The sequence below is a fragment of the Suricata suricatta genome, chromosome 7 (genome assembly GCF_006229205.1).
Source record: "Suricata suricatta isolate VVHF042 chromosome 7, meerkat_22Aug2017_6uvM2_HiC, whole genome shotgun sequence".
Taxonomy (NCBI): Eukaryota; Metazoa; Chordata; class Mammalia; order Carnivora; family Herpestidae; genus Suricata; species Suricata suricatta.
In genome coordinates this window covers 131,500,525-131,514,651 of record NC_043706.1, presented here as the reverse complement: position 1 = coordinate 131,514,651, position 14,127 = coordinate 131,500,525, and the positions used below count along the sequence as shown (strand labels likewise).

The following is a 14,127-nucleotide window of genomic DNA, read 5'->3' as shown; positions in this document are numbered from 1 at the left end:
AAAAGAGGTGGTGGGGATGGAGGAGGGCACTTGGGGGGAAGAGCACTGGGTGTTGTATGGAAACCAATTTGACAATAAACTATTTAAAAATAAATAAATAAATAAAAGGAAATGTATGTTGTGGTGATTTAGCTGTTTCAATGGTTCATGCAGGATATTGAGCAGAGGGTCCCTGTCATGGATGCTCAATACAAGATGATTACAAAGACCCTGCATCTCATCACCAAGGAGAGCTCCCAGGAAGAAGCTAATGAAATGTTTGCAACCATGTCTGGGCTCAAAGAACAGCTAACCAAGGTGGGAAAATATGTTAATGCATGACACCTTGCCAGGGACCAGCACTGCCTTCAGCCTGCTTTATACTTCCTCCAGGAGGCACACTCATGGGCAAAGTCTTTACTTGTTAAGAGATGGTCCTTTTTTTGCGGGGGGTGGGGGGGTGGGGAGGGGTGGATTCTTGATTTAGTAACTTTGCCACTTAGTAACTTGGTCATGAGTTTAAAAAATGAAGCTATGGAACTGATGTCAAGTGATCCTCTGTTAACTTGGAAATACTAGAGGTTTATTTTAATATAAAGTCAGGCCTCTTCTGGAGAAATAAGTTAAATGTAATCAAACAAAGGTGGGGAGAAAAGGAAGGGGAAGGAAGAGGAAGAGATCACATATTTCAGTGAGAGTTCCCAAATGACCTTTTATTGAAGTTTACTTGGTTGTTCTAAGATTATTTATGCTATTTTCTTCTTTTTAAAAAAATTTTTTAATGTCTTTATTATTTTATTTTGAGAGACAGCGAGAGAGCAGGGGAGGAGCAAAGCTCCAGGCTCTGAGCTGTCAGCACCGATCCCAATGTGGAGCTGGATTTCACAAACTATGAGATCATGACCTGAGCCTAAGTCAGACACTTAACCGACTGAGACACCCAGGGGCCCCTATTTATGCTGTTTTCTGTTTGAAAAGCCCTGAACAGTGGAAATTTTGCTCTCTTCAGCTCATGGAGCTCACCTTAGACTTAAGATATATACATTTGTACCTCCTGTATACTCAGTGAACACCTAACCCCAGCCATGAGACTTTTCTGTTCTATTGGGGGATTTTCGTTAAGAGGTTTGGAAGTTCCATTGGGTTTTTTTTTAATCTATCTGAAGTTGAGTTTTCTGCAGATGGTATTAATTACTGCAACTCAGTAATTAATTTTTAATAGAAAGAAGGAGGTAGTATAAATGAAGAGGAAATTTTTGTAATGAAGAATTGAGAAACAGAGGAAAAGAAAGTGGAAAAACCTGTTATTTAGGAGGGAACAAGCAGAAAGAGAATAACCCACATGAGGTCAGCAGTGGGCAATTAATGAAAAGAGGAATAAATGAGATGAGTGGATATAGGAAGAATCATGGTCTTGGAAGAAAGAGAAAAGTTCATTTGCCAAACTGATATGTATAAGAATGTTAATTTGTAAATCTTTTTATTTTAACATTTGAATTAAAGGTTATTCATAAAGATTGGGTACAATTCAAAGTCAACATTATTTTGTTTTTAAATTTTTAACATTTATTTTTTACGAGACACAGAGAGAGAGAGAGAGAGACTATGAGCAGAGGAGGGGCAAAGAGAGAGGGAGACACAGAATCCAAAACAGGCTCCAGGCTCTGAGTTATCATAACAGAGTCGATGCGGCGTTTGAACCCACAAACTGTGAGATCATGACCTGAGCCGAAGTCGGATGCTCAACTGACTGAGCCACCGAGGTGCCCCTCAAAGTCAACATTATTGATTTGATAACCTTCAAACAGCTTTCAGAGCTGTACCTTGGGCTTGCACATCTTAGCCGAGGCCAAGTTTAATGATTTAAGGTGACCTCTGAAAAAGCAGATTCCACCTTTAAACACATCTAAGTCATTCTGCTTTTTTAAGTTACTGCTTCAGTTATAGCCGAGGCCAAGTTTAATGATTTAAGGTGACCTCTGAAAAAGCAGATTCCACCTTTAAACACATCTAAGTCATTCTGCTTTTTTAAGTTACTGCTTCAGTTATAGCATCTTGGTAAGTTTTCAAACATATCTGGGAAAGATTTCTAAAGCACACTAATTTTTTAATTTATTTTGATGTTTAATTATTCTGAGGGAGAGAGAGAAACTAAGAGAGCATGAGACGGGGAGTGAGAGAATCCCAAATAGGTTCTGTGCTGTCAGTGTAAAGACACAGACCGTGAGATCATGACCTGAGCCAAAATCAAGAGTCAGATGCTTAACCAATGGAGCCACCCAGGCGCCCAGAAAGCACACTGATTTTATACGTGTTAGCAGATTCTCCTTTGTTCAGAATAATTTTAAAGGAGACTTGTTGCAGGAGATCAGTAGCTTTCTTTTCGTGAGTTTATCCTATAGGCAATGTATCCAAGAGCATGAGAATATCTATAATTTAAGAAAGAGAGAAAACAGTCTACTAACAAGTAATCCATTTCCTTTCACTGGTTCCCAAAAGTATGAATAATATTTTGGGAGCTAGTCAAAGTATAATGAGTGGGAACAAGAAGTTCTTAGAGAATTATCTGATCCTGGATTTCAACATAAAGATGATAAGACAGAAACTTTATGGATCTCTTGATCTCCAGGAACGTACGGCCTCATCATGAAGATAAAGGTAATACAATACAAGTGTAGGGGCACCTGGGTGCCTCGGTTGGTTGAGAGTCTGACTCTTGATTTTTGGCTCAGGTCATGATCCCAGGTTTGTGGGATGGAGCCCCGTGTGGGCTGATGCCGCGGAGCCTGCTTGGGATTCTCTCTTCCCTGCTTATGTCCTCTCTTAAAAAAACAAAGTAATACAAGTGTATAAAGTAACAGCATTTTTTTAAAAAAAAGTGGCAGGTGAGGCTGGGCCAGTTCAGACTAGGGAGACATTCCCTGGCATGGGAACTTTGTGAATAAGTTGGTATAAGACTTAGGCACTCGGGATGAGTAAGATGATGGGCACAGCGTAGTGGAGCACGGATCTGGGGGAGCTAGGGAAGCACCAGGCCTATCTGGGAAGAAGGAGTCCGCAAAGTTACAGGTTTGTCCAGAGCTTAGGGTTCAAGCTGTAGAGACCTTGAAAATAAAGTTGGAAAGCTAGTCTAGATCATGGAATCCATAACCATCTCAGGTCAGGTGTGGAGGCCGAAATAATGAGCTGCGTGGTGCCCGAGGTGGAATTCGACGCCTTCTGCTCGCTGACGGCATCGGTTAGCTGGGAAACGTTGTCTGGGTGGACAATTCAGATGAATCTTCCTGGGAAAACTCTGTAGCATTTATTTGTCTCAGTGATAGAGTAGTATTGTTTTTTATATCAAAATGTAACAAACCCAAGGAAGTATCATTTAAGGAAAAGTCTTTGGAGATCGTTAAGCACCCGATGACAGTTTCACTGAAGAAAATGTCCTGAGAAGCATAGCTTGTGAACCCTGAGCTTGTGGGGCTTAGTGGCCTTTCACGGGATCTTTGTCTTCGTATTTTTAAAGGTCAAGGAATGTTACTCTCCACTGCTTTATGAGTCTCGGCAGCTGTTGATCCCGTTGGAAGAACTGGAAAAGCAGACGACGTTCTTTTATGACTCACTTGCGAAAATCCATGAAATTATGGCCGTGCTTGAGCGCGAGGCACAGTCGAGTCCTCTTTTCAAGCAGAAGCATCAGGTAAGGACAAGACCCCCTGAGGAGACATACTTATTTTAACACAGGTGTTGTGGGACTGAGGCCATGCTCCTAGACGCAGGAATTTAGTTAAGACAGAAGACATTTTTCTGGCGTAGCACTGGCAACTCAAAAACACAAATACACGCCTTGTCCAAGGATGAAAACCCTGTCCACTAAAGATAAAAGAGAGTTTGTCGATCTCTGCAAATTTACATAGAGGTAAAACTTTTATAACTAAATTAAAAAATTTTTATATTTAGATATATATAAAGTAAATGGTGGCATTCTGTCTCCATGCAATGTCTATAATATGTGTCTCTAAAAAAATTTTTTTAACGTTTTATTTGTTTTTGAGAGAGAGAGAGACAGTATGAGCAGGGAAGAGGCAGAGAGACAGGGAGACACAGAATTGGAAGCTGGTTCCAGACGCTGAGCTGTCAGCCCAGAGCCCAACGTGGGGCTCGAACTCACTAACTGTAAGATCATGACCTGAGCCGAAGGTGGATGCTCAACCAACTGAGCCACCCAGGGGCCCCCATAATCTGCGTCTTAAGAGATCTTTTCTTTGCCTCTAAGATTAAGTCTATTTATACAATCATAAAATTCCGGGACTATGTTGGGAGTGATAATTATTTTTTTGTTGCAGTTTTAGTAAGCAGATCTCTCTGTGGAACAGCTTCCCTCTCTTGCAGTTAATTGACTTGTGTAGGTGATTTATTATAAACGACCTCAGCCAGCAGAGGAGGGTGAAACTTAACGGACAAAAGGTTTGCCACTGCATTTTTGAAAAAGATTCCTGGAAGGAAGGCAGCATCACTTAGTAGAACGAGCAGAGAGTATCTGAAGTGAGTCATACAGACATTCAGATCATAGGTCTGACGTAACAAATTACAAAGGCTTGATTACCTTTGGTTTCCTCACCTTAAAATTCAGGTGATATTACCGAGGTTGAGAGCTTACTGTGAGGATTACATTAGATATTCTATAATGTAAATGTAAACACAGTGGCACCTAATGTGTACTCCATAACTAGTTGTTGTTATTATTTTTGTGGTTTTCGTTGTTACTGTTAGTGAAGCCATGATGATTATACCAACAAACCTTGTTCTAGTGGGATCTCATCCTAATGGATAAAGATTGTCTCTCACTTTGAGTCAGACTGCCATTTCTCACATTCTCAAATTGCTATACATTGCCATCAAAGAATGCTTTTGCAATTAAAATAGCATTTGATATTTTAGTGATAATAATACTAATAATATTTAATAATATCTTTCTATCTTATAGTACTCTCTGACCTCCTAAGTCTTCAAAAGGAAGAAATATGTCGTTCCATTTTGCCAAAACAAAACAAAAACCTTGGTCTTAATGTTTGAATCTAGATTCCCCAAACCAGTTTCCAAATGAACAGTTTGAATTACTTTTCAAGGGGTGCCTGGGTGACTCAGTCGGTTGAGTGTCTGACTTCGGCTCAGGTCATGATCTTGCGGTTTGTGGGTTTGAGCCCCGCATCAGGCTCTGTGCTGACAGCCTGGAGCCTGCTTTGGATTCTGTGTCTCCCTCTCTCTCTGCCCCTCCCTGGCTTGTGCTCTCTCTCTCTATCTCAGAAATAAATAAACATCAAAAAACAATTAAAAAAAGAAATACTTTTCCAAAGCAGTTGAGGATGTCGGAATGCAAATAGTGTGGCTTCAAGTCAAAAAGTGACTGTTGGCCTTTTCCATGCATCTATCAACTGCAGAAACCCCTGTGATGCCAGGTTACAGAAGCAGAAGTCGAAGGGCCTGGGTCACCATGGCTTCTCATCCTGTGACTGTGTGACACCTACTAGTCCTCCCATACCCACTGGGCTGTTGCCTTTTGTGGTTAGGGTCTGGGGTCCATTATTTTTGTTAATGAAAGGTTGGCTGGCAGCTCGTGACCCGTAGGAATTCAAATGTGCCTTTTGGGATACACAAATGATATACAATTTGCTGCAGCTCTTTCCGTAAAGTATAATGTGCATGGGTGTTAAATTTATTTAGTCAGATTAAAATCTACTATGTATATTCATTTTAGGATTGTTCTCTCAGTAAATCAAAAGGTCTATGAGTTGGTTGGATGAATGCAGGCACTAGAGAAATAACAATTTCCATGCCCTTTCATTTTCTTAATGTTAATAACACGGGCATGAAATATAAAAAACAAAATCTCAAAAAACTCAATGTGACATTTAAATGCCTTATATAAAAAGCGCTGACTTCAGTGATTGCTTCAAATTGAGCTCTTCTGAAAAGAAACACTTCTCTGTACTTTTGATTTTACTTCTAGCTGACTGAAAGCCTAAAAGCTATATCATGTTGTTCTTATTGTTTGGTAATGGTGCCTCTCTTTCCTTCTCTGTCTCACTCCTTTAAATACTACTGTTGTGGGTTTCTTTTCCCTGTAGGAACTGTCAGCTTGTCAGGAAAGCTGTAAGAAAACCATGACGCAAATTGAGAAAGGCAGTCAAAGTGTTCAAAAGTTCGTGACCTTGAGCAGTGTGTTAAAGCATTTTGATCAGACGAAGCTGCACAGGCAGACGGCGGATGCCCATGGCGCCTTCCAGGTGAGCTCTCTTCCTGCTCTGGAGCCAGGAGGCGGGGAAAAACTACAAGGCATGAGGATATGTAATTGCCCCGTTTTGTGCTTTCTCTCTTGCTAAATGCCTTGCCTCCTGAGGTTTGGAACCAATCATTTTACTTGTTTTCTTAATATTCATCAGTGTTAAAAAGGAGTTGATTATTCTCATCCTAATGAAATATATTCCTTCCAAGTGTTTTTTTTAAAGAAGCAATACTCTTTAACAAAATGATGCTTTCGATAATCAGAAAGCAGCATCACATTATGATTGTTTTTTAAATCAAGAATATGATGAAGAAAATTGGAGATTGGAAGAAACACATGGAAACCAATAGTCGCTTGATGAAGAAATTTGAGGAGTCTCGAGCAGAGTTGGAGAAGGTGCTACGGATCGCTCAGGAGGGCCTGGAGGAAAAGGGGAACCCGGAAGACCTCCTGAGGAAACATACAGTGAGTTTATTCTTTGTGGGACACTTGACCTGGGGACACAGACCGGTGAAAAACAAAATGCATCTGACCTAATCCTGAGTGTTTGAGGAGAGCAGGGATGGAGACATGAGTTAGGGAAGAAGAAACAGATTACGTTCTACGATCTAAAAAATGGGCAGCAGCAAAAAGAACTTCAAGGGCAACTGATGAGCAGCATTAAAATTGGCCCTTCCTAAATCCATGAGGTAGTAGAGAGTTAAAGGACATATAATTCAGGCTCCCCAAATTACAATTCATTATTTACCTGAGAAATTTTTACTTAACCAACATAACTCTTTTTATGAGATAATTTTAGGTAGATGGCTGAGTCTCTGTGCTCATTGCATGAATCCGCCATATTGTAGCATGAACATCACATCCCTTGAAGTTTGGTGGCCGACCCACAGCTGTCCTGTTGTGAAGCCACCTTCCTGTTAATTACGCTCATTTAAATCATCTCAGTATTGAAAATGTTACTAATCTTCTAAATGCCAAATGGAGACCATGGCCCCTCTGAGAACATGTATTTTGAGTTATTTTTTCCTGAAATTCCAGTGGATATTTGTATAAACCACACTCTCAGATGCTGACTGCAATATATTTGTGACGCAGCTGGCTGTAATGTCCATGACCACTCAACGTCTCCCTCAGTTTCGACGCTTGGTGCAGTCAGTGGCACTTTCTGGTTTGATCCGATGTTGTTTCAAAATATCTCTGTGTACATACTCCTGAGTCCATGTGAGACTTGGGCATGCATCTACGTGCACATGTGATATATTCATGTGCGTGGTCTGCCATAAACGTGTAATACACTGGGTGCTTAGGCAACAGGCATTTTCTCACAGTTCAGGAGACCGGAAGTCTGAGGACAGAGTACTATCGTGGGCAGGCTTGGTGAGGACTCTCTTCCTGGCCTGTAGATGTCACTTCTCTCTGTGTTCCCATAAGACAGAGATAAATAGGGAGCAAGACCTTTGATGTCTCTTCTAACAAGGACACTAATTCCATTCTGAGGGACCCACCCTCTTGTCCTCCTCTAATCACCCCACAGGGCTCATCTCCAACCACCATCACACCATCACATCAACATACAGATTTGGCAGACGGCGGTGGGCACAATGCTGTCCATAGCGTGCATGTGGGTACTTGTCTGGTTGTGGAAACGGCTCATAATGAACGAGCAGGGCCTGGAACACGTTGCAGTGATTTTTGAGGAATCGCGAGGCTAAACGCTAGTTTCTATTCTGTTCTTCTGATTTTACCAAAGAGGAATGCAAACTCGATTACTAGGGAGTCAAGGTTTTAGGCCCCTTGGCCTTCCAGAATATTCTACCAAACTCAAGAACTGCAAGGATTTTTTTTTCTAAAAAATGAAAAGTACTGGTTGAGTTTCAGACATGGTGGCTTCTGACTCAGAACTATAGATAATTATAGTTCACTCTTCAAAAAAAAATCATAGTTGCCAGGAAGGTTTAGAGAGGGCAGCAGCTGCCTAAGAGCTTGTTTAGAGGTGTGAGTGCCTGACTGTATCGTGTATGTGCTGCCTCTTATTCTGCCTGACCCCTTTCACCACCCCCCCCCCCACGCCAGGAGTTTTTCAGTCAGCTGGATCAGAGGGTGCTCAACGCTTTCCTGAAAGCTTGCGATGAGCTCACGGACATTCTCCCTGAGCAGGAGCAACAGGGCCTGCAGGAAGCCGTTAGAAAGCTCCATAAACAGTGGAAGGTGAGTCAGCACAAAACGGACGCATGGACGTTAAGTATGTGTCATGCATGATGGGAGTGAGCATGAGGGGATTCAAGTTTGATTGTAAGAGAAGTATAGAAAGTCATGGAAAGTCGCCATGGCTACTTCTCCCACTGAAAAAACCAGAACTTGAATAAAACATGATAAAATATGATAGAATTTTGTTTTTCTCACTTTTTAGTAGCAGCAATCTTATCATATGACTTAAGAGCACTCTTTTGCTTCCCCTGAGTATTTTTGAGGGTAGGAATGACAAGGGCATTTACTTATTCAGCATTATCTAGTAATCTCATTTAAGTAATTTTATGCTGGAGAGACGATAAAAGCATTTTGCTCTTTTCAAGGATTTTGCCATCTGGTTTAGATTGTTATGATGTAAAAAATATAAATATAAACATTTATTGGTTAAGGATTCTGTGATGAACAAAGCACAATCCATTTCCCCAAAGAGCTGAGAGTCCAGTAAGGAAGATAATTAGTTGCAGATAATGAAAGTATAATATATAATGAGTCCCCAGAAATAAAAGTAATACATATAGAAGCTTTTGTAGAGAGAAGTGGGCCCACTTGGGGAGTGGAAAGGAGGGAATCAGATGACTAGTTTTGAGCTAAGATTTTAAAGAACCAGAGATCTGAGGCTGAACAGGAGGGGGGATCACAACTGGAAGAGACAGCAAGAGAGAAAGCAACAAGTTGGGGATGTAGCGACCCACTGGGCATGTCTAACTTGAGTGCCCCACAGTGGGCTCGTCACATGGAAGTTGATTTCAGAGGCTGCATGCCTGGGGAGCAGGTGCAGGACAACAGAGACCCACTGAAGGCTGTCTTCCTCGGGCTGGAGAAAGCCAACTCTAGTAACAGGTTGACAAGTGCTATCATGAGGCCACAGGGAGGGGCGGACTTCATGTGTATTCACTTCATGAAGAAGTCACGACATGGAGGGGGCACTTGTGGGGAGAAGCACTGGGTGTTATATGGAAACCAACCTGACAATAAACTATTATTAAAAAAATTAAAAAAAAATTTTTTAATTAAAAAATTGTAAAAAATGAAGAAGTCATGGGGTCTGGAAGATAGGCAACTAAAACACTTTCTGTGAGGTTTTGTCATTCTCTGGAATTTTTTTTCATCTCAGTAACATAGGTGGCAACATCAGCTCTATGCATAGGAAAGACTCAGTGAAGGACATAATTTTTTACTTGCTAAATTTGAAAATTAAAAAAAAGATTCTTGAACCCAAGCTTTCTAAGATGTCTTAAAAACTTAAAATATAATAAATGTTAGAATAGAGATTCTAATTGAAAGCTGTATTTATTTTCCATACACACACACACACACACACACACACACACACACACTCACATTAAGCTCTTTTGGATATAATGTGTTCTAGTCTTTCCATAGTGCCAGGTCATCATTCTCATCAGTTATCTTAGTATTTTATTTTAAGAGTAACCTTTTAAATACCATAGGATAAGGGCGCCTGGGTGGCTTAGTCGGTTACTGGTCCGACTTCGCTTCAGGTCATAATCTCATGGTTCGTGAGTTCAAACTTCGCGTCGGGCTCTGTGCTGTCAGTTCAGAGCTTGGAACCTGCTTTGGAATCTGTGTCTCCCTCTCTCTCTGCTCTCCTCTGCTTGCACTCTGTCTGTCTCAAAATGAAATAAACATTTAAAAAATTTATAAATACCATAGGACACAAGTTGGCTAAAACTAATAGTTGTAGACCTGAAGGTAATTATATAGCTTATTCTTATATCAAAAAAGAACATAACACATTGCATGCTGCTTGCACGCTGGCTATCTTGTTTACTCAAGAAATGCTCTAAAAGGCACAGCAGGTGGTCAAAGGCGTGGCCTATTTCATCCTGGCATTTTTACTGTTATTATCTTTCCCTCTTGTGTCTTGAGTGTAGTATATGGTTTTCCTATGCACAGGGTCATTGACAAAATTAAAAGGGACATATGCTTGGGAGAGGGTATATGGGAGCAGTGTATGATTTAAATTTAAGAATCAAATCTAGCTTTTCTAATCACCCTTGAACCTCAGTGGTCTGACCTATAAACTAGAAATATTAATATTGTGTGAGGCTGTTGTAAAAATTAAGTAGAATAATCCTTGTGAAAAATGGGACTCCGGAGGCTGGAAGGATTTGTTGCAGTCCCAATACTTGGAAGAGTAAAAAGCACAGCAGACAGGTGCAGATGATGGTGATTAAATCACATTGGCCACCAGGGGAATATTTATGATTTTTCCACTCCAGTTGAAAATGGGTATAATCAGAAGTGGTATCATATTTTTTGAATCTTCCTGTGGGATGTAGGACCTTCAAGGAGAGGCCCCATATCATTTGCTTCATCTGAAGATTGATGTGGAGAAGAACAGATTCCTAGCTTCCGTAGAAGAATGCAGAACTGAGCTGGATCGAGAGACCAAGCTGGTGCCCCAGGAAGGCAGTGAAAAGATTATTAAAGAGCACAGGGTACGTCTCACACACTCCCCCATGCGGGCATGCGAAGTCACGTTGTCACCTGAAGGAGACAACCGGTACTTTGGGTTGGGTCTGAAAACACTAAATAGCTTAATGACTTTATACAAGTAGACCAAATGGGAATCTTCTATGAAAATATGAAAGCACTCTGTGCATCCTCACAGGGATTATATAAACATTTGTTGCTCATTAGATTTTCTTCAGTGACAAAGGTCCTCATCATCTTTGTGAGAAAAGATTACAGCTTATCGAAGAGCTGTGTCTGAAACTCCCAGTGCGGGACCCAGTAAGGAACACACCGGAAACCTGTCACGTGACTCTCAAAGAGCTCAGAGCTGCCATTGACGCCACGTACAAGAAGCTCGTGGAAGACCCAGACAAGTGGAAGGACTACACTAGCAGGTAGTTGTGAAACTGTTTCCGGAGATGGATATGGTCTGTCCTAACACTGTTAATTCCAAGATCATTGCAGAACAAGTCACGATGTATGTTTTGTCCTAAGCGATAAAGAAAATCAAGTTGTGCAACCTTGCCCATGCTCTTATATAAAAACGCTTTGTTTAATAAAAAGCATGGGCTTCCGTCAGAAACAGGATGAAGCACTTTATTTCCTAGTGACCCAGATGTTATCTTTTTGAAGCAAATTTGGCGGTTCGTTGTCCCCCAGTTCCCTCATATTCCTAGATAGGGCCCTCGGCCTCTGGGTGTCTGTCTCAGTCTGGTGGGGATGGATGAGGCCAGATCTCTGGTGTTTCCTGACTCCAGGTGCTCTGCCTTCTCTTTCTTCCGTGTGAAAAGTGCCCAGAGGCTCCCCTTCCCTGAGCCTCATGGTAAAGGAACAGCTCCTAGAAAATTTGTTACTTGACTTGCTAATCAGTCGGTTGTTAAACTTCCATAAATAGAGTCAAAATAAAAAATGTATTTTAACCACTGGAGTATTCTCTCCCTTTGATAAGAAGATACTTGTGTCATTTCAGAATTTCTGAGTTCTCATCTTGGATATCTACAAAAGAGACACAATTGAAAGGGTTTAAGAATGAGCCCATTGATACTGCCAACCATGGAGAGGTTAAACATGCCGTAGAGGTTAGTCTTGGGCCATATTTTATTCCTGGAAAAATTTCATTAATAAGAAAATTAATGGTAGACAAATGATATCTTTTTTCCTTTCTGTACAAAATTAAGTTCTCAAAAATTGTCTTAAAATAAGTGTCCTCATGTTACTGTGGAGAAGTATAGAGGATTTTCCCTATTGAATTATTGTTAGCTTTGAGATTTAGTCATACTCTGGGGTACCTCTAATATATCTTTAGCTAATGGAAAATCTTGAGAGGAAAATTGCATGCGTGGGCACATAACACAGCAGAGATTTAAGAACTGTCACAGAAAAACAAGAACACTATAGGTTTTTATACATTTTCAGCCATTCAAAAGGCAGCTCACAGAATGAGGGAATTAGGCAAGATCTCAAAGCATCATTTCCCATGTCACATTCAGTCTGGATGGGATCAGCTCTGGGAGGTGATAATAAACCCAGCCAGGGACCAGAGCCTCAACCCTGAACCCAGTTCACATTCTGTGAATGACACACAACAGCCCCTTCCTTCTTAGCGTGACTCTACTTTTAGGTTTTATAGGCACATGCCATTGTGAAAATCCTCATCTTTCAGCATTTTGAGGTCTTGCAAGTCACACACAGTAGCTGTCAATGGGAATGTGTTTCCTTTCTTTTCCTATCCTCTGAGGTCCATGATTTTCTAGTAAGTTTATAATCCCTATAAATGCTAGAGATGCTCAATAATGTCATGTTCCACCTATAGGAGGATATCTATATTTGTTATTGGTTGTTATTATAGAACCTCCCATGAATTCACGTCTTAGAATCAAGAGATCACTTGCTTCTGGAACCAGCCATTTTCTGCTTGGGTGACTTTGTCCTGGAAGATCCTGGGTAGTAGCACCTGGGGTTTCCCCACGCTCCCAGAATGTGCAGAGGAGGGAGAGGCCACCCAGACCATCCTTCCCATGGTTCCCAGGCCTTACAGGGGCCGAGGCCCCAGAATCTTTCTGGCCTTGTCCTGGCCAGTGAGCCCTCCCTTCCTGGATTAGAGCTGTGCTCCTCTTTGCACATCCTACTATCTGGGCAACTGACCTCAAAAAACTCACAAAAATGAGGCATAAAATGTAAGTCAGTTAAGTTATAATCAATTTTTAGGGCTTCCATAATAATATGCAACAACTACACTCTTCAAACAAAAAGAAATAAGCTCATTAAAAAAAGGACTCTCTCAACCTTTTTTTTTTTTCTAAAAAATACCATATTCCTCCCAGCTAACAGAAAATAATATATAGTTTCCAATTTTGGTATCACATATTTTTCTACAGTACTTTTAGAAGTATTTGTTTTTGTGATCAAGGGAATATCTATAAGTATCTAGTTAAGAAGTAACTAGTTAGCTTTTTGTTATAGAGAGTTTTGATTTTACATATCAGGTATTGGCATTGGGGAAGTATTTTATCCTAGCGCTTATGACTTCCGTTAAAGATGTGGACCAAAAGTGAAATAATCAGGCAGTCTGTTGATGAGCAAATGCCTGGCTCTTCTTCCTCTACTACATGAGCTTTCTTAGGCTGAGTCCTTTCTTGACTGACCATGTGTTTTGTTCATCAAACTGTTCTTTCATTCCAGGAGATCAGAAACGGTGTTACCACAAAGGGCGAGACTCTCGGCTGGCTGAAATCCAGGCTTAAAATTTTAATTGAAGTTTCTTCTGAGGATGAAGCCCAGAAGCAAGGAGATGAGTTGGCAAAATTATCTAGTTCTTTCAAGGCTCTCGTAGCTTTGTTGTCAGAGGTATACCATTTGACTCATACTCTAAATAGACTGTTCTGGGTGAGAAATCTGAAAGGCTCTTTTACTTTGGGTTGTGATTTAAGAAGTAATGATATAAAGTATAGTCGAAACACAGTAGTTAAGATACTTATTTATATGAAGATTGGTGGGGAAGATGTTTGAATCATGATCTGTGCCATTATTGGATATGTTAGTTCAGAGTAATAACCTGTCAGATCCACACTTTTTACTCTTACTGAAAGCATTGTTTCATGGTCAGTTGAAGCTGTATTATGGAGCGTAGGAACACAGGCTGGGGA

At 40.7% G+C, this 14,127-nt stretch overlaps 1 protein-coding gene across 1 annotated transcript in view; it reads left to right on the top strand.

Moving 5' to 3' along the window:
- Positions 1–14,127, top strand: part of SYNE1 (spectrin repeat containing nuclear envelope protein 1) — a 455,818-nt gene that overhangs the window by 151,548 nt on the left and 290,143 nt on the right. Inside the window, exons 20-28 of the mRNA XM_029943998.1 lie at positions 154–297; positions 3,494–3,667; positions 6,096–6,254; positions 6,554–6,718; positions 8,327–8,461; positions 10,807–10,965; positions 11,168–11,376; positions 11,952–12,060; positions 13,664–13,828. Coding sequence (XP_029799858.1) covers positions 154–297; positions 3,494–3,667; positions 6,096–6,254; positions 6,554–6,718; positions 8,327–8,461; positions 10,807–10,965; positions 11,168–11,376; positions 11,952–12,060; positions 13,664–13,828 — 1,419 coding nt within the window. The remainder of the gene's footprint in view (positions 1–153; positions 298–3,493; positions 3,668–6,095; positions 6,255–6,553; positions 6,719–8,326; positions 8,462–10,806; positions 10,966–11,167; positions 11,377–11,951; positions 12,061–13,663; positions 13,829–14,127) is intronic.